This window comes from Idiotropiscis lumnitzeri, chromosome 12, assembly GCF_059441095.1.
Source record: "Idiotropiscis lumnitzeri isolate Australia: NSW breed Sydney's pygmy pipehorse chromosome 12, RoL_Ilum_1.0, whole genome shotgun sequence".
Lineage (NCBI taxonomy): Eukaryota > Metazoa > Chordata > Actinopteri > Syngnathiformes > Syngnathidae > Idiotropiscis > Idiotropiscis lumnitzeri.
Window position 1 is genome coordinate 7,513,233 of NC_142402.1, and position 21,619 is coordinate 7,534,851.

General features: G+C 40.8%; 3 protein-coding genes across 7 annotated transcripts; 2 read left to right on the forward strand and 1 right to left on the reverse strand.

The window, feature by feature from the left end:
• Positions 1-877: 877 nt before the first annotated feature.
• sall2 (spalt-like transcription factor 2) lies at positions 878-9,765 on the reverse strand. Its single transcript, XM_088311494.1, has 3 exons — positions 9,507-9,765; positions 3,228-6,995; positions 878-1,801 (listed from the first exon to the last, which is right to left on the reverse strand). Exons 2-3 carry the CDS (start codon positions 6,687-6,689, stop codon positions 1,514-1,516), a joined length of 3,750 nt encoding a protein of 1,249 aa, XP_088167620.1. The 5' UTR covers positions 6,690-6,995; positions 9,507-9,765; the 3' UTR covers positions 878-1,513.
• On the forward strand, positions 8,758-16,705 carry trim110 (tripartite motif containing 110). Of its 4 annotated transcripts, XM_088311498.1 has the most exons (10): positions 8,945-9,012; positions 11,085-11,242; positions 11,912-12,069; positions 12,217-12,434; positions 12,505-12,600; positions 13,779-14,012; positions 14,128-14,150; positions 14,410-14,555; positions 14,766-15,037; positions 15,851-16,705. In XM_088311498.1, the coding sequence occupies exons 3-10, from the start codon at positions 11,946-11,948 to the stop codon at positions 16,118-16,120; spliced, it is 1,383 nt and encodes a 460-aa protein (XP_088167624.1). In that variant the 5' UTR covers positions 8,945-9,012; positions 11,085-11,242; positions 11,912-11,945; the 3' UTR covers positions 16,121-16,705. The 4 variants fall into 4 exon arrangements, with proteins under 4 accessions (XP_088167623.1, XP_088167622.1, XP_088167624.1 ...); XM_088311497.1 differs by lacking the exon at positions 8,945-9,012 and adding an exon at positions 8,758-8,890 and having other exon boundaries at positions 11,912-12,434; positions 15,851-16,704; XM_088311496.1 differs by having other exon boundaries at positions 8,943-8,991; positions 11,912-12,434; positions 15,851-16,704.
• Positions 16,706-16,983: 278 nt separating this feature from the next.
• Positions 16,984-19,601, forward strand: cbln12 (cerebellin 12). 2 transcript variants are annotated; one of them, XM_088311102.1, is made up of 4 exons: positions 16,984-17,130; positions 17,947-18,080; positions 18,790-18,909; positions 18,994-19,601. In XM_088311102.1, exons 1-4 carry the CDS (start codon positions 17,076-17,078, stop codon positions 19,189-19,191), a joined length of 507 nt encoding a protein of 168 aa, XP_088167228.1. In that variant the 5' UTR covers positions 16,984-17,075; the 3' UTR covers positions 19,192-19,601. The 2 variants fall into 2 exon arrangements, with proteins under 2 accessions (XP_088167228.1, XP_088167227.1); XM_088311101.1 differs by having other exon boundaries at positions 17,008-17,130; positions 17,562-18,080.
• Positions 19,602-21,619: the final 2,018 nt, after the last annotated feature.

Below are 21,619 nucleotides of genomic sequence, written 5' to 3' on the forward strand. Positions count from 1 at the left end.
AACTTTATTTTGGAAGTGAGTAAAGAGACTCAGAGGCAGCAAAAGTAGCCCCTCTTTGTACTTGAGTATTAAAAAAAATACAAATTGAGGCAGGAAAAAAGACTGCTTAAAGTAGAAGTACTGACTCGCTTTAACTCTTCCCATAGTTGAAGTTCACACAGTGATTCTGAAATGTACTATACTATATACCGTTCTTGTTTTTATTACTTGGAACAAATGAAACAAAACTGCACATAAAATAAATTCTATTTTAAAGATTTTGTCAATCATTGTATTATGTTGTGTTTGGTTTACACAACATCCTAAGTTCATTGGAATTAGGTTTGTTGTTTTATCTCGTTCTGTTAGATCTGTTTCTGCAAAATGGCTATCCCTGAGATAGATACTCACGGGTGCCTTTTGTAGCTGAATTCATTTTCAACAAATTTAATATTATTCAGAAGATTGTGTTTGGACTAGTAGGGCTGCATAATATATATATATATATATATGTCATGTCATGTCATTATCCACACCGCTTATCCTGTACAGGGTCGCGGGAGGGTAATGGAGCCTATCCCAGCTGACTACGGGCGAAAGGCGCACTACACCCTGAACTGGTCGCCAGCCAGTCACAGAGCAGACATAGACACCATCACTGAGTGGGAACTGAATCCACGCTACCCGCACACAACTCGGGTGAGTATACCACTACACCATCAGTGACCTATGTATATATGTATATATATACACACAGGTGAGCAAGATCCCTAAACACTCAACTTTTCACACTCTTCCTGTGCTCCAGTGTGTGCTTACTGTGTTCACTGAAAAGGAATACATTTACTCAATGAATGTTAAAATGTGTTCTAAAAATAAAGATGATTGTTCATTTTCCTTTTGTTCCCATCTCATTTTTTTAATACAGATATAATGAATGTACGGTTCACAACAAACATAAACGTTATATCGTTTGAGTAGCTTGTGCCACAGGTTACTTTTGCACCAAACAACATTCATATTGTTCATGTCCTCAGTAGATTCACAGACACTGCAGTTGTGCTTCTGGTCACTTCACAATGCATTATTGCACTGTATATGAATCCGAACATTGGAGCCAAATGACATAATATTCCACACAGAAATGCATTGATATTGTTGATCTGGTTTGTTATTGCGGAGTGAAATTCTTTCTGAAGTAAGTCTCTTTTGCTTGAGCCTCTTGGTAATTGGTCAGATTTGAATACCATACCTGAGGTAGACATTACCTTTCAGTGACGAGTAGAAAACAAAACCAGATTTTAACATACAACATTGATACGCTTAGTTAGTCAACAAGTCGTGTCACAGCAATTACTGACAACAGATTTACTTGAATAATTGGATTGTGATATACAGTATGTCTGTTTTTGTAATAAGACCAAACCCATTGACTCACAACTTTCACATACAAACATTACTGTGACTATCAAACTGACAGGCTACATGAAATGCAGTAAGGAAGCGGTATTCAGCAATTCAAACGGAGTCAAGTTCATTCATCTCCCGCTTCATTGAGAGGACCCTTTTCCAGCTCAAACTGCAAAGGAGATTTGGCAGACTCATTTATTTCTTGGATGGCAGGAGCAGTATCATCAGTTGACCCAGGACTGGGGTTGAGGAACGCTTGGTATTGGTTCCAGAAACCCGCTGCACTTGTGGAGGCCGGAATGGTCAAGGAGCCTATTGACGTAGATGACTGAGCTTGGTCAGCACATGAACGACTACTGCGGGCTAAAGGGCGGGCAGCTTTGGTTACTACGCCATGGTGCTTCATATGACCCTGTGCATGGGAAAAATGAGGAATAGAGCAAAAGTTCAAGCAAGAAGTGCTGACATAAAAAAATATGACAAAACAATAAGATTCATCCAGAATTTATTTTGATTTCATACTCACTAAAGGAGGCTAGTGATTGTGTATTTTTATTTATTTATTCATTTATTTTATTAATCTGGATTACAGTAAATCAAACAGATGTGATTTGTTACCATTCATTGTGCATGGACCCATTTTAGGTATCTTGATCAAAATGCACTCTGCATGCCTCCCCTTGAGGAGTAACAACTCTTACATCATCTATCCATTCATGTTCTGCAGTGCATGTCCTCATGAGAGTGAGCTGGAGCCTAACAGCCAGCCAAGACGTTGCATACCAAAAAAATGTTGTAAGATATATATGTACTTGTAAAATAAATTCAAATATATATTTTTGTGAGAGTACACTCAATATCAATGGAGGAGCAAAACTACCAAAATATAAAATGCATAAAAGTGAAAATAAAATCAAATTGAAGGGAATCAAATAAAATAAAATACAAATAATGTGATATTTAATTGTATTTGTATTATTTATTTGTTATGTATTTCCACATTTATTTTGCAATATATTTTAAATTTTTAAAACTTTTTTTTATTTTTGGTGATTTTTCATTTTTACTTTTCTTTTGTATTTTACATTTGTTGTTAATTTTATTTAAATAATTTTTATTTCATATTTAAATTCTATCTTTTTTTTATATTAATTTTTAATTTTCAATTTTGTTTATTTTTGATTTGTGCAATTTTGGTCCTGCAATGAAGAAAAAATTTTATTGAAATGAAGTGGTGTCCCAAGTATGTCGTGATTCGCCTATTGGTTGATCGACAGTGCAGAAATCTATGAGGTATGCCTGGCCTGCTAGCAAGCCTCAGAGAGAATTTTTGAGTCTTGACGGTCAACACGACACATTTCTCAATGGCAGTAAATTTGGATTCGATCATGGATGGTCATGCGGGCGGTTCAAATTCTGAATGTCGATCAACCTATAGGTGTTAATAGTCCAACCTAAAACTCACATAGGATCGCACACTCATTTCAATAACATTTCCTTCTGCATTGCAGCAACAAAAGTAAATAAATTAAAATGAAAATAAAAACAAATATAAAAAATATAATTGAAACAAATGCATTAAAAATATGTTGAAATAAGAAAAACAATATATATAAGTAAACTAATAAATATAGTTCCATTTTGTTTTAATTTTTACATTCATGTATTATGGATTTTGGCAGTTTTGCTTCTCCATAAATATCTAATTTCATGTAAATGGAATAATCCTTATATTTGTACAGACTTTACACGTTCAAATTTTTGTTCTGGCTCAGCACATCAAGATGTTTATTGAGTGATTTGTCGTACAGTTTTGATGTTCAAAAACATGTTCTTACCTTTAGCCCACTGCGACTAGCATATGCTTTTCCACATTCAGCACAGCAATAGGTCTTCTTTTCGGGGCGAGCTATTGGAGACGGGAGAGTTGGGGCTAGACTGAGAGGAACAGAAACCTCCGGTGATTCACTTGGGGTAGATCCAATAATCTTATTCACACCATCAATTTGGTTGTCTCTCTCATATTTGTCAAAATTAAAATTCTGACCTGCCTCCCTTGCAAAAGTGGAAGCCCTATTTGCATCACTTCCTTGACCACGGCTTGCACTTTCTGAGGCTGACATCATTTTGGGGTATTCCTCAGGCACTTTTGCTCGTGTTGGAGTTGTTGGAGTACAAAACTGATCTCTGCCTTCTTCCCTAGGCTCAGTTGATTGGATCCCGGAGGAGGGTAAGCCTGCATCCGGGGCTGGAGTGTCTACAGCCGTAATAACATCTTGATTCTGTGTTGAAGAAGAAATTGTATTTGGGCAGCTATAAGCAAAGGGGGCACAATTTGCAGATGTGCTTTGTAGATCCTGCGGATTTGATGTGGGGATAATGGATGTATCAGTAAATGAGGCTGTTTTGTCACAGTCCACGGCCATGACATCATGCAATGCAGTGGTTTGAGCAACAGGTGAAGCAGATTTGGAGAACGGATCACTGGCAGGTTGCTCAATTTGGTCGTCTTTGTCCACCAGAGAAAAATCATTCAATTCAGTTTGCTGGGTGAATGGCAGTTGGGCACTTGCACAAAGGAAAGGAGGGTCATCAGTTGTTGCTGGTGGAGTTCGTGTTGCAGTATTCATAAAGGGGACGGGACTAAGATCAGTGGGGGGGTTGAGGTCTGGGCTACAGGGGCCAGATTTGGTACTAGTTCCAGTGTATTGAACAAGTTTACTATCAGAAATTGGACATGAGTCAGTTTCTACATTTTGAAATTGTGAACTCGGGGATGGGTCCGTTAAGTTGCCAGATTGAGGTGTTTTACTTTCAGCATTGTTTCGTTCACTGCTGTTGGATTCATCTTGTGACAAAGATTTATCATTTGATTCAGCCGTCATCTCGCACGTAGACTCGTCGGTGCCTACCGGGGGCAGTTGACCACCAAGATGCATGCGAATGTGGTGTTGAAGTACAAGAGCATTGGTGAATTTACGTTGGCAAAGAGGGCAAGAGTTGTGGACACGAGCGTTGGGGGGCCGAGCATGATGGGTTGCCAGATGTGACCGTAGGCTGCCTTTGGTTGAGAAGGATCTTCCACACAACTTGCAGGGGAAAGGACGTTCTCCAAGATGCGTAGCTTGGTGTAAGCGCAGAGCTCTGGGGCAGCTCAGAACCCGAAGACACACTCCACATTGATTGCTTGCCAAATTATTGGCTGCACCTGTGAGGCTCAGTGCAGGCAGCAACGATCCTGCAATGGCACTTGCATTATTGGCACCTATGCCAAGGGCAGCAACCATTTGTCGGGTGAAGTTTGAAACAGATGTGGAGACAGGGGTAGAGGAGGGTGGAGCTGCCATGATATATGTGGTAGAGGTGCTGGCATTTGTGCAATTACTGCTAGTTGAACTTGCAGGGGAGGGCATGGTATTGCTTGATTGCACCTCTATTGAGGAGGTGGAAATAGAAGAAGAAGTCCATGGAGAAGTTGATTGAGAAGGTGTCTTTTCCAGCTTCTCCACCAGCCTCTGCAACTTGGAGGTTTCAGATGTGGGTGTAGAGAAAGCCATGGATGACGCCCCGGTGGTGGCAGGTTTATGAAAGGGAGAAAAAGGGAAAGTGATGTTTGAAAAGGTAGAAGAAGCCTGTTGGTGGGCGCCTGGATTTGAGGGTATTGGGTTACAGAGCAACCCCAAAGCTGGGTGCAGTGTTGAGTGTGTGACACTTGAGGTAGAGCTCGAGGAACCAGATGGGAAAAGAAGCTTAGGTAGGTGGGCGAGCTGGGAATAAGCGGCAGGAGAAAGCATGGGAGCTTGAGGGGGGGTGTTTTCATCAGAGTTATTTGAGTGCTTTGAACCCTTCAGCAATCCTGTGATGGTAGAGGGTGAAGAAAACGTTGGATTTGAAAGTAAGGAGGTGGCTAGTGAAGACGAGGGGGCTGAGGAGGTGGAGGGAGATGAGTAAGATGAGCCAGAAGCAATTGAGACTGCAGCTGCTACAGCTGCTGCCCTATTAAGCTGAAGTAAGGAATGTGAAATCAAGGCCAGATCCACACTTGGAGGCAGAGGTAGCGTGCAAGGGGTGGACCCCCCTGATGCCCCAAGGGGGAACCCACTATTGGTACCGCTGACCTCCATGTCGTTTCCATATACTTCATCCTCAGACCTGCTTTTTGCCTTCTTTTCTGACATCTTCAAAGAACTATTGTTGCAAGCACTGCTACTCGTCTGACTCATATCAGCGGACCCAGTGGCCCGCAAAGCCACGCCAAACAAAGAGGGTGGAAGAAGTGAAAGCGAGAGCTCTGGGTTTTGCTCACGGTGGCGTAAGAAATGCACTTTGAGGTTGCCCCTGGTGGTGAAGCGACTGAGGCACACGGGACACTGATAGGGCCGCTCCCCAGTGTGTGAACGCAGATGTATCTGCAGGGCAGAGTCCCCACTAAAAATCTTCCCACAAAAACGACAAGCATGCTGGAGCCGGCTCGTACTGCTAGAGGAAGAGGTAGATGAAGGGTTTACCCCCCCAGAGAGAGATTGCAAAGCATATTGTGCGTTTGGGGATACCGACGAGAGGGCCGCATTTAGGTAGGACTTGCCACAGTGCTCACTCAATGAGATATCATTTGGAGATTTCTCATTGAAATAGTGGTTTGGTAGAGCCAAAGATAAAGCAAGAGGATAGGTGGAAGAAGTCATGGCGGAAGTTGAAGTTGTGGAATGGTCTGAAGATTGCGTGTTTACTCTCAGGTAACTATTTAGCCCTGGATTGGTGCCCGTGCTTTCCATCTGGGGCTTGCATGTTTGCAGGATTTGAGACAAGGCATTGTTTGATTTTGAAGGTTTGTTGGCCACCTGAGAGGGAAGTAAGGTTGAAAAACATGCCAGGAGAGGAGCGACAGTTGTGGAAGGCTGGGTGGCAGTGGTTTGGGTAGTTGGGCTGCTGGCTCTTTTGTCTTCCAGACAGAGTTGAGGTAGGGGTGGCAGAAGATGCTGAGAAGGCGTGTCTAGAGAGTAAGATGCCCCACCTAGACGAAGTACCTGTCTGCAGATCTCCTCTGTTATTTGCATCTGGTTTATCTGCCTTTGCTGAAGCACCCGCAGCTCCTCTAATATCAGAGCCAGACTCAACTGGGCCCGAGTGGGGGCGGCTGAGGCAGACGCCACGCCTGGACTAGGTGTCGGAGTAACAGGACTTGGGGGACCCTCGGGCACACGGCTGGGGCTTCCAGGTTGCGGAGGACACATGGAAGTAGAAGATGATGTGGATGAGGACGTGGTAGTGGCTGACAGGCCCAATTTGGGAGAGGCCATGGGTGCACCCAAGAAGGTTTGGGTGTAAACACCAAGAGACCAAGGGCAGGTGGGTGTAGATTGAAAGAAAACGGGTCTAAGTCTGGGTATTCAAAAGTGAGTGAGGAGCATTGGTATTTGAGGGGCTGGTAGAGGGACTGGTTTGAGATTTAATATTCTGGTTTCTGCGCGTATAGAGAATCCATCTGGAAGGCCTTGGGAGGTGAGCGGGAATGAGATCCAGCTGGGTGCCTTGAGAAAAGAAAAGATGACGAACACAGGGAGAATCTGGATGGATTGGATATGACTTCACTGCCAAAGAGCCACCTGGGAAAAATAAAAGTTTAGAATTGAATACACATCAGATAAATGGTGTGTTTGCATAGTTACAGTGTTCGACAACACACAAAATTCCATACATACACAAGCTCTCTGGTTTACTTCCCATTGGTTCAAAGGGTTCAAATCTCATTCTGTATTATGCACTGTAGTTTTTTTGCTGAATCTTTTGTTACGCTTCTCGAAAGACTGCATTCACAATCCTGATATAGTTTAAGGATGAGAAAAAAGGCCAAGAAAATGAGGTGGCATGCAAAGAAAACAACAACATCCTGGCAGACAAATGACTCACAGACCAACAAGAATCTTACTTCACCCAAAAGGATCAAAAAGACAGATGTGAAGACACATCGCCACATAAACAGTCTTAAGTGTACTGAATATGCAAAAAGCACTTTGCATGCAAGAAGTAATGAGTAATTGCACACAAGCATTCTTCATAGGCATGCTCGTGGTTCCATGCCCAGCAAAAAAATAGCTCAAATTAAGGAGGTAGTGAGCTTTAATAGGAAGGTGGTTAAACTATAACCCGACAATACAATTTTAAGATTAAGTAATAATTTTAAGAAGATAGTTCTGTATATTTTATTGTAATTAGTACCGCCGATGTGTTTGTCTTTGGATTTCAGCGAGGCTATTCTGGGTGGCCTGTAAGGCACTGAGCAAAAAGTGAAGACGCTTCAGTTTTACAGGATGTCAAAGCAACCAATCACTGCGGCAAGACTACATCATAGACTATCCACAACTGCAACACACCTTCCTTTCTCCTTTGAACATTAAAATGGTTTGAAATGAAAATGTAACGTCGCAACATCTGTTTGTGGCTTTAGTTCAAAATCCAGCAAGCTATACAAGGCACAGGTGTCAAACTCAAACTTACTTTGTTAAAATAGGCTTGTTCATATGATGACACTAATGTAAAAAAGAACAACTGTGGTTGATGTATTAATTGGTTGTGATTTTGGAGATGTGTAAGGAGGGAAAAAAAGCATAGCAGAGCCAAGGAAGAACATGAACCAGGGAACATTAACGACTGATTTTTAGAAGCACAATATCCCCCTTCCATGGTTTCTATTCACCTATTATCCAAGCTACCTCTCCTCACAGGCTATTTAAGAAAAACATTTGATTTTGTCAACGTGTTTGTCTTCTAATTTCCAGCTAATTTATATTACACCATATGGAAAGCGCTTTGTTACAGCTCCAGCTGTTGTGAAATACGCTAAATAAATAAAGGTGTATATTGTATTGTATTAACAAAGGAGGGAAACTATTTTGTGTGTAGGCGTTTTGTTGCCAAGTTATTAAAACTGGCATTGCAGAATTTTTTTTTTATCTTTGTCCCCTATAGGTGCATTTTCCATATTTGTTTCTTTTTACTTAAGTACAGGAATTGAAAAAATGATGTTTCACTCAGACGAGAATCCTTTCATACACGGACACACACACGTACACACACGCACCTATACACACACAGTTTATTTGTTCATTTGCTACTTGGCATTCAAATGGCGAACCTAGACTCATTGCCCTCTCTTTAGTAAATGCTCATCATGGATGATCCTAAGAGCAAACAAATCAAAATGTGTGTTTAAAATGGATGCACATAAGCCGAGCCTGGAATTCCAGTGCTAGTTTCACAGGAATGAACCACTTGCTCAGGTGGCTACTAATAAAATGCTCGCTCATGCCAGTGCAATTGTTACACAAGGTCTTTGACACGCCAATTGAAAGAAGTGTGGCGATTCTCACGATTCAGTACAATCATTCTCTAAGGGAGAAGCTGGTAAACAAGGCGCTTGAGACGAGGTGGAATTTGCAACAATGGCGTTGAGAGAGCACAGCTGAATGAACATCGCCTCCTCCTCCAACACATGATGCCAGTGAGTGGAGGCACAATGCTCCCTTTTCACCCTCACGCCGACATGTTTAACACGTGGAGAGAGGTGCACTGGTGGAAGAAAGAAAAGACGAATGACGACGAGTTAAGTTATTCACAAATAAGGTCAAAATTAACACTGCTTTTACTCATGAAAATCTAATGTATTATTATCATTATTATTATTGTTATTATTATTATTATTCAAATCGAGTCAAACCCGTACTCTTCAAGGCAGGCTAAATGATCGTCAATGACTAGTTAAACCGATTATTTTTAGTAAAACAAACGGTTGCGCTATTTGCTAAAAAAAAAAATACGAGTCCGTCCATTATGCCAGCAAGATCCTGTCGTGCCATCTCGCCAACCTCACGACGACACGGCAGCAGGCGTGCAAAGTCCGTCGTAAACACGCACACAAATATGTATGGCAGCGAAATGCGCGCTCCCGCTACTGTACGAGCACCTGTTGCACGCCGCGCGCGCCCCCACATCATAACAAGTTATGATTCATAAAATATTATGACCGGAAAAAAAATGTCCCGGATGTATATCCCAACCCCCCCTATAGGCCACAATAGTCGACACGGCGTCTTGATCATGATACAAAAATAACTTACCATGTTTAAAAGGATGATTTTGGTAGCGGAATAATAAAAAGGAGGAGAGGCTCCGGAGCTCGGATGATCGACGCCTCCTCTCAGGCGGGACACTGGCGCACTATTTCCCTATTCACCACCAGGGATGCGCAGTAGGATAGCCGCATTTCCCCCTCAATTATTTATCTCCCTCACTAATCTCTTTTTTTTTATTTACTGACAAATAAACAACTCTTCCTGGGTGTGCTGCGGTGTCACATGGGCGGGCATGTCGGTGCGGATGGACTCGATAAAGGGGAGGAGGCCTATTTTTTTATTTGTCTTTGAACGTCTCAGGGCCTGTCTGCGCTCTTTGCGGTACCGAGTGTCTGTCTTTCTGTCTGTTTGTTATAATTAATGACCCTCGCCGCCAGACGGTCCTCTGGGAAACAGTGACCACGGTTACCTCCTTATTGGCTCTCCGAGTGCGTCTCGCGCAAGACACACAATCACGCACACGCACAAAACACACGCACACACACACACACACACACCCTCTCAAATGGATGGCTCAGTTTAGATCAGTATTTAAAAAATTTAACTGGGGTGAAATTCCAAATCATCGTCACGTGAATGTCTTTGACAATGTCTTTGAATTTGAAAGTATAATACAGTACAAATAATAAGTACACCCAAGTATTTCTTTATCGAATTGTCTCATGTCTATTAATATGTATTACAATTGTTAAGATTAACGAATATATTATGCCATTGTAAACGAAGAGTAAACCAGAGAGGCATCATAAAGGAAAAGAACGTGTCTTACATCGAAAATATCGCTAGATGTCGCTCAAGAACAACAATTAGAAGCACGCATGCAGTCCCAGCTGTAGTAAATATTTTGCATGGCTATGTCCATTTTCACAGATATCAGGAGTTTAATTAGCAGCTTTAATGTTGATCAGTTTCCTGTTCGTTAATGCAATCTCTATCATGGTGTGGATGTGTGTATCAAAGTCTGGCCATTGTTAAGATAAAAATGTTCATCATTGTTTGACATTCAGACAACTATTTTTTTTTATACATGTTCTGTAGTTATTGTACTGATCTACAGATATGGTGAAAGGCGGACTCTATGGGCTAGTCACCAGTCAACAACAGGGCACATTGAAACAACCATTCACACTGGTCTTGAGTTCGAACGGAACTCTCGCAGCCTGCACATTCAAGGGAGTAAACCACTACACCGTCAATTACTTTTACCTAATTACTCTCCAGTCACAATTACAATTTCGCATCTTTCTGACTGTCAGCGAGATCTAACAATTTTTATCTTTTGATCGATGATACATCTCTTGTACTGGATTTCCTTGTATTGTAGGTAAAAATAAAAGTAGCAAATTAGTGTACTTAACTATATGTTTGAAGACAGCCTACCTTAAACTTAATTTGACCTCTAAATTTTTTAATGCACATTTTCAACTGGTCAACATTTCAGTACTATTTGTATAACGTGCTGTTTTCCAATCACCCAAAAGCACAATACTCCTAACTTTTTGTGAGCAGTGTATACTTTGTAAGACGGTACAAGTCAACATTGTACTTACTTAACTGTTTCAGGGCCTCCTCCCACCACACCATCACGTGACAGTGCAGTGCATGGTTAAACCAGACACTAAAGTAGCTAGGTGAATCCGTCGGGATTAACCACGGGTCAGCATAGTTAGCACCTCAAGTAGATCGATGGCCATTGACTGCAAACAACAACACACCTACAGGTGAGAACCTCTCTGTTTGCTTTGTATTTATTTGCCCACATTTTTCCTCATTTAATAAACTGCTGTTGATATAATGTGTAGTGAGTTTGCGGTTGGAGATATAACTGCTGACAGAAAATCAGGTCAACAAGCTGTCAAGGATGATCTCCTGATCCCTCCATTACAGTCAACACTTAAGACTCTGCCAGTGTCAGTGTTTCAACCCTTGCTTTACGGAATGCATGTCAATGCCGTTTCTTCCTATGCTGAACTGATTTTTTTAAGAGCAGTGGTTTAGTACAAGCGTAGTTTAGTATCGTAGTTCAGAGTTGCAGTGAAAAATCAGCTGAAATTTTTCCGATATCTGTATTGAAAATACAATTGTCTATGTATTTTTTGAGGACTTTGGGCCTTCCATGTGAAATTATGTTGGTATGTTCTATCCTTACGTTGTCAAAGATGCCCCTTTACAAAAATAGAGAGAGGCTGAGATTTTGATTGGGATCTTGGGGTCTAATAAGGTGAGCAAAAAACATGGCCGTGGGGCGTCACTAGCATCACACGCCCCCAGGAGATGTACAGGGTGTGAATGAATACAGCGCGCAATTGAGCTTAACATTTCACAATTTAGTCTCCTTTCATTTTATAAAACGATTCATATTGATTTGCTGTGTCTCATTGTGCTGTCAGTACACTTTAGGAACTTCACAAACATCGCCTCACAATGGCATCCGCGACAGAAGAGTTGACCTGCTCTGTTTGCAGAGATAGCTTCAGCCAGTCCCACCCCCTCCCCTGCGGTCACAGCTTCTGTCCTGCCTGCATCCGCGAGGCCTGGACCACTAACGGTGAGGGCAAAGGTCATTTTACGTGCTCTCAGTGCGTAGAGGAGCACGGCCAAGTGCTTTGCGACTGCTGCTGCCCAGATGCGGACGAAGGGCTGGTACATTTGGCGGTCAAAACGTGCCTGCGGTGCGAAGTGTCCCTGTGTGCAGAACACCTCCAGCACCACCTGGAAAGACCTGCATTTAGCACTCATTTGTTGGTGAATCCGCTGGGCGACCTGTCTCAGCGAAAATGCCCCACACATACCGAGCTTTTGCGCTACTACTGCGCTGATGAGAGGGTATATGTGTGCTGTGACTGTCTGCTAGAGGGAAGCCACGTTCAGCATAACGTCAAGGGGCTAAGACAAGTGGAAGAGGATCTAAAGGTTCGGGGTTTTTTTTGGTATAACCGTTTGCTTGGGAATTTATGTTGCTCAAAGATGTGTGTTTTCTTAGGTGATTCTCCAGACGCTGCTTGGAAAGTCACAGGAGAAAGTAAAGAATGGAGAGCAAATACTGGAAGAGTATGCCAACATAGATTCCACCGTTGCGGTGAGTAATGATGACACAGCAGACTTTCTACCCAAGTTGTAGCCTACCATTGACAAAAATGATGATTATATAGTCACAAAACTAGGGGTGGGATGTGCACAATAAATGACTAAATTATCCCTGTGACAACAATCCTACAATAAAAAATAGTGTGGTAGTTGAGACATAAGAAGGAAGCCATATAGAATCACCATTTCAACAATATCAATATCCTGGTAGTCCTGGTGTTAAAGAAAAATTACGAAATGTTTGAATATTAAGAATACAAAACCTTGAAAAAAATTAAATATAGAAGGAAAAGCACAGGCTAGTAGTCATGAAACCATTGTTCGGCGGATTTACAATCAGTATTTAATGCTGGTCTATCAATAAAGTTCCATAATATATATATATATATATATACAAATATGATAATTCACAGAGATATGGATTTAATATATAATGATAATTCACAATGATATGAATATTTAATGACAGTATATTGTTAAACTGAGCCAACTCCGAGGTATAAACAAACTAAGCTGCTGCTTGTGGCCTCAAAAAGTGTGAGCATTTTGGTTTTCTTTTCAACCAAACTATATTCATGGTGGGGGCAACGGGGGCAAATAAGTGTGTTTTGGTACCCATAAAAGCTTAGTCAGGCACTTTGTAGGGTACCGCAAAAGATACAATACAATTGAATACAATACAATAGAATACAACTTTATTTCTATAGGGCATTTCACAACAGCTGGCGGGACCCTGGATGAAAAATTGTCTAAATGCTGAGTCAAGCATTAATATTGATGTTAACGCAATGACATTATTATGTTTAGGAACTGTTTTTTTTTTTTTTTTCAGTTCAAAGACTTTTTCAAAGCTCGCAGGTGAAATTAAAGCCCAAAAGCATGAGGCAGAAAAGATGTCATGGCATCGCCTGAAGCTCGCCACACACTAAGCATCTATATCCCATTGCTCTGATGTCATCACCATCCCGCTCATATTCACAGCTATGGAGCAGAGATTAGAGCATACATTTCTATCATGCATTAACCAGCATTAAAGCCTCCAAACAATTTCCTACCGTTGCATTTCAGCTAGGCAGGAGCATCTCTTAGCTATCGCATGACATTTCTAGTAACGGTCAAATTGCTCAAATGGAATCTTTATATCAAGGTAATATACAAGTTCTTGACTAGGACTGTCTGATGGAGGAAAATACCCAAGTGGAGCGCCTGGGCTCAGACCTGCAGGTCCAAGTGGAGAAACTGGTGGAGGGTCTAGTAGAGCTCACTAAGAAGGACAGACAGCAAATCATTGAGCGTGTGCATGAAGACTGCTCCAAAGTGAGGGAGGACGTGAGCCAGACGATGAACATCCAGCACTACTTGACCTCACTGCTAGCAGAAACCGATCCCTTCCTGCTCATCTGGGTAAGATAGGCCACTGTGATCAGGATTGGATTTACTCTGCAATACAAGTGGGGCTGCATTTTTCAAAATGGCCACGGTACTAATCGAGTTGCTTCGTGTATTCTACTTTCTGCAGGCTTTTCAATCTGATGACACAAAGTAAGTCAATGGCAAGGTTCTTGTACCAGTTGTATGTATAGCGCCAATCACAAGATTAAGTACTGCTGCATTTTCTCCAAATGAAATCCGACATGGTATTAGAAAGTCTGCCTTTACAAAGACACCAAGGCTTTGGTTCATTTCAACAACAAAAATGTACAGATCTGTAACATTTTGAGCAGCATTAAAGATGCGGTAAGTAATCTAGTAAAGCTACTTCATGTCCTTCCAATGAGATGCGTGTGTTCTTGCTTTGTAGGTTACTAGCTGACCTTAGCAGTCCCCTTTTCACACCCGAACCTGTCAGTTTGGACAGGAAGCACATTTTGGAAGACATAGAGGGCAAGTATCGAGAGTTCATCACTGCTACCCTCCGCTGCCTCAGTGAACTCAAGAGGGAGCTCTGTGAGTAACCATATGTCAACATTCTTTGTAACAGTGTGTAAAACTAGTTTTGGAATGTGGGAGGGACGCAATTCATGAGCAAAACATGAATCTAATGAAACATTAACAGACAATAGTGGTTAGTGATTGTCTTGATTTTGGTTGAAGATACACAGTAACAGTTTTAGCCAATAGCTAAAGGTGATTTTCTTTTTCTCCTGACGACCACAGTGACAAGCCCTCTGACTCTGGACACCAACACATCTCATCCGCTTCTGAGCATCTCTGATGACCTGCGATTGGTCACAAGGGTTAAAACACGTCTGCCCTGCGTAGCTCACCCAGAACGTTTCGACCACTGGCCACAGGTCCTCACAGCTCAAAGTTTCGCTGCTGGGACTCACTACTGGGAACTAGAAGCTGAAGGATTCTGGGATATCGCCATCTGCTATCGGAGTATTGGACGGAAGGGGAAGGAATGCAATTCCTTCGGTAACAACGTGGTATGTGTGTTAACTTGTTGGTACTACTAATAAAGCTAAATTAAGTGCAGTAGAACTGGTAAATTTTTAACGCAAGTCTGACATATCAACCCAAAGAGCCCATATTATTGGCTTTCGGTGAATTTGAGTTAACACTATTGCATAGGCACATGTCAAGTAAGTGCAACTGTCGTTGTTGCTTTGTATTAATTTTCATCTTTTTCATATCTCCAACCTGTCTTACCCGCTATACGTTGCAGAATAGTATTTTTGTTCAAATTTGGAGTTGTTCAATCATTGAAGCCTTTCAGTCCAGAGTTTCCACTCCCTGAATATTTATGGCCCACTATATTCACAGATTTCATCAATCCCATGCAGCAATTTGCTACGAAAAAAAAAAACTCACAGATTTTCATTTTTGTGCTTACCCTAACCATTATTTTGCGTTAAATTTAAGGTTTACACTATTAATAATTGTGTTTTTTTTAATTGGGGACAAAGGGAGATTGCCCATCAATTGCGTTTTTTTTTTTTTTGCAATTGGCAGCAAGACTCTGTCCCATTTTGAACCTATGACTATACCAATTGACGTCTTCAAATTTGATTTTATGTCATTTATTTGTCATCTCTGCAAATGCTACAATACCAGTTGGTAAAAATGCAGATGTAGACCTTGAGCAAAGAAAAATATATTCTCTAGTGCTGATTATCAAAGTAAACAGAATCCATCCAATACATTTCCTGATATGATAAACAAGTCAATTCATCCATACAAAAAAATATGTATATTTTTTTTTCTGCCACTGTATTTTTAACCAATTTTTTTTTCTCCAGTTTTCATGGAGTTTGACCCAGCAACATGACAGGAAACTGGCTGCTTGGCACGACTGCAAGAAAACACGTCTGGCATACAAAATGACTGGCAAAAGAGTTGCAGTCGCTGTAGACTACAGTGCGGGCACCATCACCTTCTCTGAAGTGGGACCATCGAACAACCTAACTCATGTCCACACTTTCTGGACCACGTTCACTGAACCAGTGTCCTTGGGCTTTGGACTTTATAAATCGGAGCTCAACAGCCATATTTCAATTGTAAATGTCTGAGGTGACCAAGGGAAGGTAGAGTGCTATGTCACAAAGCTGATGGATAGGTAATAGTTGAACTGTGATGACAAGCTGGAGTGAAACCTTGTGTAACATGCTGGATATTTAATTGTGAGCCTCACCTCATCACATCTTAAACATAATGGAAATGCAATCAAACAGCCTGATTGATAGTTGTTCTAATTTTATTGGAAGAAAAATCCCATTGGAATTCATATAATTGACTTGAGTTATTCCCTGCTCAAATCATTGCCATCAATAATCAAGTATATAATATTTTGCGACTCTTAACTGTCTTGCAAGTACAGTATAACACAAGTTAATGACTGTATAATTTAAAAAAAACAACTAAAAGAAACAATATTGAACTTTTGAAGATGGCCAATAGACAAGTGTGGAAAACAGGCAAGCGTCTTCATTGTGATGCGATAACATTAACATGTCTGTCAATAAAGCAAAAAACGGAATACACACTTGTTAATACTTGTGATGCTTACTGAGCAGTCTCAAGACTCGCCAATGTCTTACGTGGCATCATGTATGATGATGTTTTGATTGCCAAGTGTTGTTTGGACTTTTGAGACATGGCAGAAGAAAATGTTGACATTACACTAAAGGTCACATTCAGACCTGTTTTTGTTGGGTTTTTTTTGTGAGCAAGCTTTTAAGTAACAGAATTATACATACACATACATTATATTCACTCAAGTACTTCCCTTGAAACAGCTTTCATGCTCAATTACTTTGATATTTTTGAAATTTCACTGTAGTAGTGGGTGGATGTAGCTTTGAGAATGAGAGAGGCGGAGGTAAAGTGGGGGTGGCAGAGTGAGCTAGAGATAGAGAGGGAGAACCAAAAGAGAGAGATGATCACATATCTGTCTTGGCTCAGATCTGACTGGTGCGTGCATTGAATTATGTGAGGAACGAGGAGGAAGAACACATTTATTTGTCCATGATTTCCCAGAGCTTGGAGTATATATCATACAAGATTTCTCAAAGGGATGCAGGTGACACCTTTTTTTTCTTTTACCATTCATTACACTAATTAAGTTGAATAATATAGCTTGATAGCATCTTCTGGTTTTTAGAAATACTTCTCACAGTCAACTTGTTTAACTATTGAGCTTGGAGAGAGATTCAAAATACATGGTCCATGTTTAGCTTGAGTGTGAAACAAGTGCACAAGTGAGAATGTGTTTGCACCATGTGAGGAAATGCATGTTGAGCGAACAGCGTTAGGTGGGAAGGAGCAACGTGTACAAGACAGATGGTCACTCAGTGGAGTTGTTCCTCCACCCCCTCTCTTTTTCTAACGCCCCCCCACCCGCACCTCCGTCTTCCATCCTTCTGCTAGTGTTATCAAATCTATGCATCTTTCGCAACCATCCTCCCCTCCATCAAGACTTTGCTCATCTTGTCAAACTCTTCCCATCCCCAGATACTTTTCAACTGCCTTGTCAGTTGTTTTTGTTTTGTTTTTTTTGCTGAGGAAGTCAACTTGAAGGGACCAGAGGTCTCGTTGTCATTGTTCTGCTGAGGCCTTCTGACAGGGCGATTTGGGACTTTGGACTGGCACACAAGAAATTTTTACCGCAACGAGGAATGAACAACTCCGAACAGTGACGGTACACCATTGTTTCCCCGTCGGAGAATCAACAACAATTGGCTAACTGTACGAGAGTCAGTCATGCTTACCTGTGATCTTACCGTACTATTGGCTCTGCTGCTATTGTGGGGGGCACCAAGGGTCAACGGGCAGAATGACACAGAGCCCATCATTCTTGAGGGAAAATGTTTGGTGGTATGTGACTCCACACCCTCAGCGGAACCTGCTGGGAACGCCCTGGGCATGTCCGTCCGCTCGGGCAGCGGACGAGTCGCTTTCTCTGCCAGTCGCCAGACCAACCATGAGCCTACGGACATGAGCAATCGCACAATGATCATCTATTTTGATAATGTAAGTGTGCATGCAACATTTTGAAATTTTGAGGGGGGCATGAAAATAAAGTGAGACTTTGAAGGATTTAAATGAAAAAATGCATGTTATCTTGGCTAAACAACTAGCTTTAAGGCAAATTTGCTATAATTTCTACCTTGCATTGAGCACCTATATTTACATTTTTTTTCAAATGTACAGTATGCATACTGTACGGAGGCACGGTGGAGAAGAGTGTGAAATAAAAATGAGATAGTTTGTTGCTAGTCTACTTGACAATGTCCTGGATTAAGTTTGCATACAACACTATATGTGACATATGAATGATCCCAAATTATTAATTAATTTCAAATAATGTTTTTATTATTAGTATTATTGAAATGTGTGGATATTTCTGATAGCATTGTATTGTTTAACAAGTATTGGACATAATTTGTAACATACCTAATCTACAGCATTTAATAGGAATGAAAGGTGAAGAAAGGTGATTGTGTGTAATTTGTAACTCAATTCAATATCACACACTTTTACAAGGTTTTTTTTTTTTTACAATGAGTGCCACAACAAAAAATCCCAATCCAACAATTATCTCTGAATTATATGTAACAATATAAATTGAGTTCATCGTTGAATTTGTGTAATATTTTGTAAACTGATACCCAAGGCAGTTTTTACATGGCATTTTACCCTTCTTGTGTACATTCTCTATCCTTTCATGCTGTCAATTCAGATCTTGGTGAATGTGGGCAGTCATTTTGATCAGGAGAGCAGCGTCTTCCTTGCACCAAGAAGAGGCGTTTACAGCTTCAACTTCCATGTTGTGAAAGCCTACAACAGACAGACAATTCAGGTAAGTCATTCAGCTGTGGTATTTTCTGAACTGTATTTAACTGCCAAGGATCACAATGTCAAAGTGTACAATAATCTGTTTCAGGTCAGCTTAATGGTGAACGGCTGGCCCATGATTTCTGCTTTTGCGGGAGACCAGGATGTGACCAGGGAAGCAGCCACAAATGCTGGTCTGGTGATCATGGAGAAAGGGGACAAGGCCTACCTCCGACTAGAGAGAGGAAACCTGATGGGAGGGTGGAAGTACTCCACCTTTTCTGGGTTCCTGGTCTTCCCCTTGTGAGAAAGCTGGAAGAAAATTGTTACAATGGTGATAGAGGGAATTTTGTTTGGGAAGCAAGAAAAAATGTCAGAAGTTCCAGAGAGCAAAACTATTTCTTACTGGAGAGAAAGGGGGAAAGGGTGTATAAGAATTGGTTAACTAAATATGTTTTGCTTATGCGTCTAACCGTTTATTTAGTTTGTATGACTAATATTGCAGTTGTGAACAGTAAAACTATAAAGTAACCCTGTGCATTGTGAGCTTCTTTGGAAGTCATTGTGACAAGTCTTCCTCTCTGGCTAATTATTAAATGTTTTAATAAGTGCTGTTATGACTATATCACATTGCTAAGTCTATTTATGCCTGCATCAGATGTTTACTTACACAGAAATTTCTATGACAAACTCATATTAAAGTATACTATATTAAAATGGTCCAGTGGGTCCTTTTAAAGGAGCGTATATGTTTTGTTAAGTAGTTATTAAATGTTATCTGTATGTCACCATGTTTGCTATAAACAAATCACAGATCAGGCTAAATATTATTATGCCTCCCTCTCACGGTATGGCAGCCATTGCCACAGCAGCTGTTTGTAAATATAGCTCCCACCAGCAGGGTTGGCGTTGGCGTGGACCTAGCAGTGCAGCATGGGGCAGAGAGTAAGGATGGTGAAACGCAAATATCCTTCTTTCAGGGCCGCAGACAGATGGAGCCATTGGCGAGCAGCAAGGTTAATCTCTGCAGGGCAGCCATGGGTAAAGAGTGGTGTACTACCACATGTAGTCACTTACGCTTGCCTGGTTTATCATCGCAATTGCTGCCTCCCTCTCATTCATTTGAATATATGCTCATATTGAACTGTCCAATGATTTCAGGAAAAGGCCTTTTTTTAGTATTGGCACAAGTATTTTAAAGTAAGATTGTAATTTGTACTGTCACATTAATGTAGTTGAAGTAGTAACAATGGAGATAGAAGAATGCTTTTGTGGACTTGCTTTTCGGGGCATCTCTACCTAATCAATACATTATACTCAATGACAAACAATTGAGTGCAGTACGGTGGGGTGGTTAGTGGTTAGCATGTCTGCCTCACCGTTCCAAGGCTCTGAGGTTAGGGGTTTGACTGTCCGCTGCCGCCTTCCTGTGTGGAGATTGCATGTTCACAGTCACCATTTATATGTATTGATAGGCGAACAAAGATACATCATTTGTGGTATATAGATAATAACTTTCAGACTAATTAAGTAAAATTGACTAATTTCAATTTCTTGCATTGCACAACCGTCAGGGATCACAGGTCTCTCTCTCTCTCTATATATATATACGTGTATATATATATATATATATATATATATATATATATATATACATATAGATAGATAGAATTAGAATTAGAATTAGAAATCCCTTTATTGTCATTGTACTCAAGTGTGCAACGAGATTAGAGGGCTCCCCTCTCCAGTGCAATACAAATACAAATAGAGAGATAGATAGATAGATAGATAGATAGATAGATAGATAGATAGATAGATAGATAGATAGATAGATAGATAGATAGATAGATAGATAGATAGATAGATAGATAGATAGATAGATAGATAGATAGATAGATTTACTAAATATTTAATTTTATTGTTTTAGGTAAATTGATATTGATGGGCACGATTTTCTTTTCTCTTTTTGACGTGAATTCTCAGGTTAAACCAAAAGAAGAAATACGCACCACCTATTAAGTACTTGAGTAGTTATTTCACAGAGTACTTACTCTTGCTCTAGTAATTATTTGGAGGGCTACTTTTTTACCTTTATCTGAGTCACATTATTCTACAAAAGTAGTTTCTTGAATATAATGTACAGTGGGCAACTCATTCATTCTGCCTATTGCAGTGTCTGCATTATGTCACAAGGGGACGCTAGTGCCTCAAGTAGCGAAGATGATTTCATTACCTGGTACCCCGATAAACGAAAACTAAAATTCAGTCATTTCGTAGTAAGAGTCTATCAAAGTAGTAGTCAATAATATACGTTATATTTCAACAAAATAACTGCGCGATATCACGCGGGATCTTCATTAAACGATCAAAGTAAGCATCTTATATATTTTTTAAAATGCTGCAAAAGAAACGATGTACTATTGAAATGGGCCTCCGGTATAACTCCCTGTTTCAAACTTTGATATTTCTAAAACACAGTATGCTTAAATAGATATCGCCTCTCTTGTAGCGGCTTCTCACATTAGTATCGAGGACAGTGAGGGGAGCAGGACCGACGATCACTCAGTCAAATGAGCCCAGCTAGGCCGCATTTATTGTTCCTCAACCGAACTCGCTCTCATCCCGCCTAACGGCGGCCAACCTTTGAATGACGACTACAACAACCAATGAGATCGACGTATGCTTCCGGTTTCGAAGAAAATTGACCAATCGTAGCTTCCTAGCGTCCGCGAGGC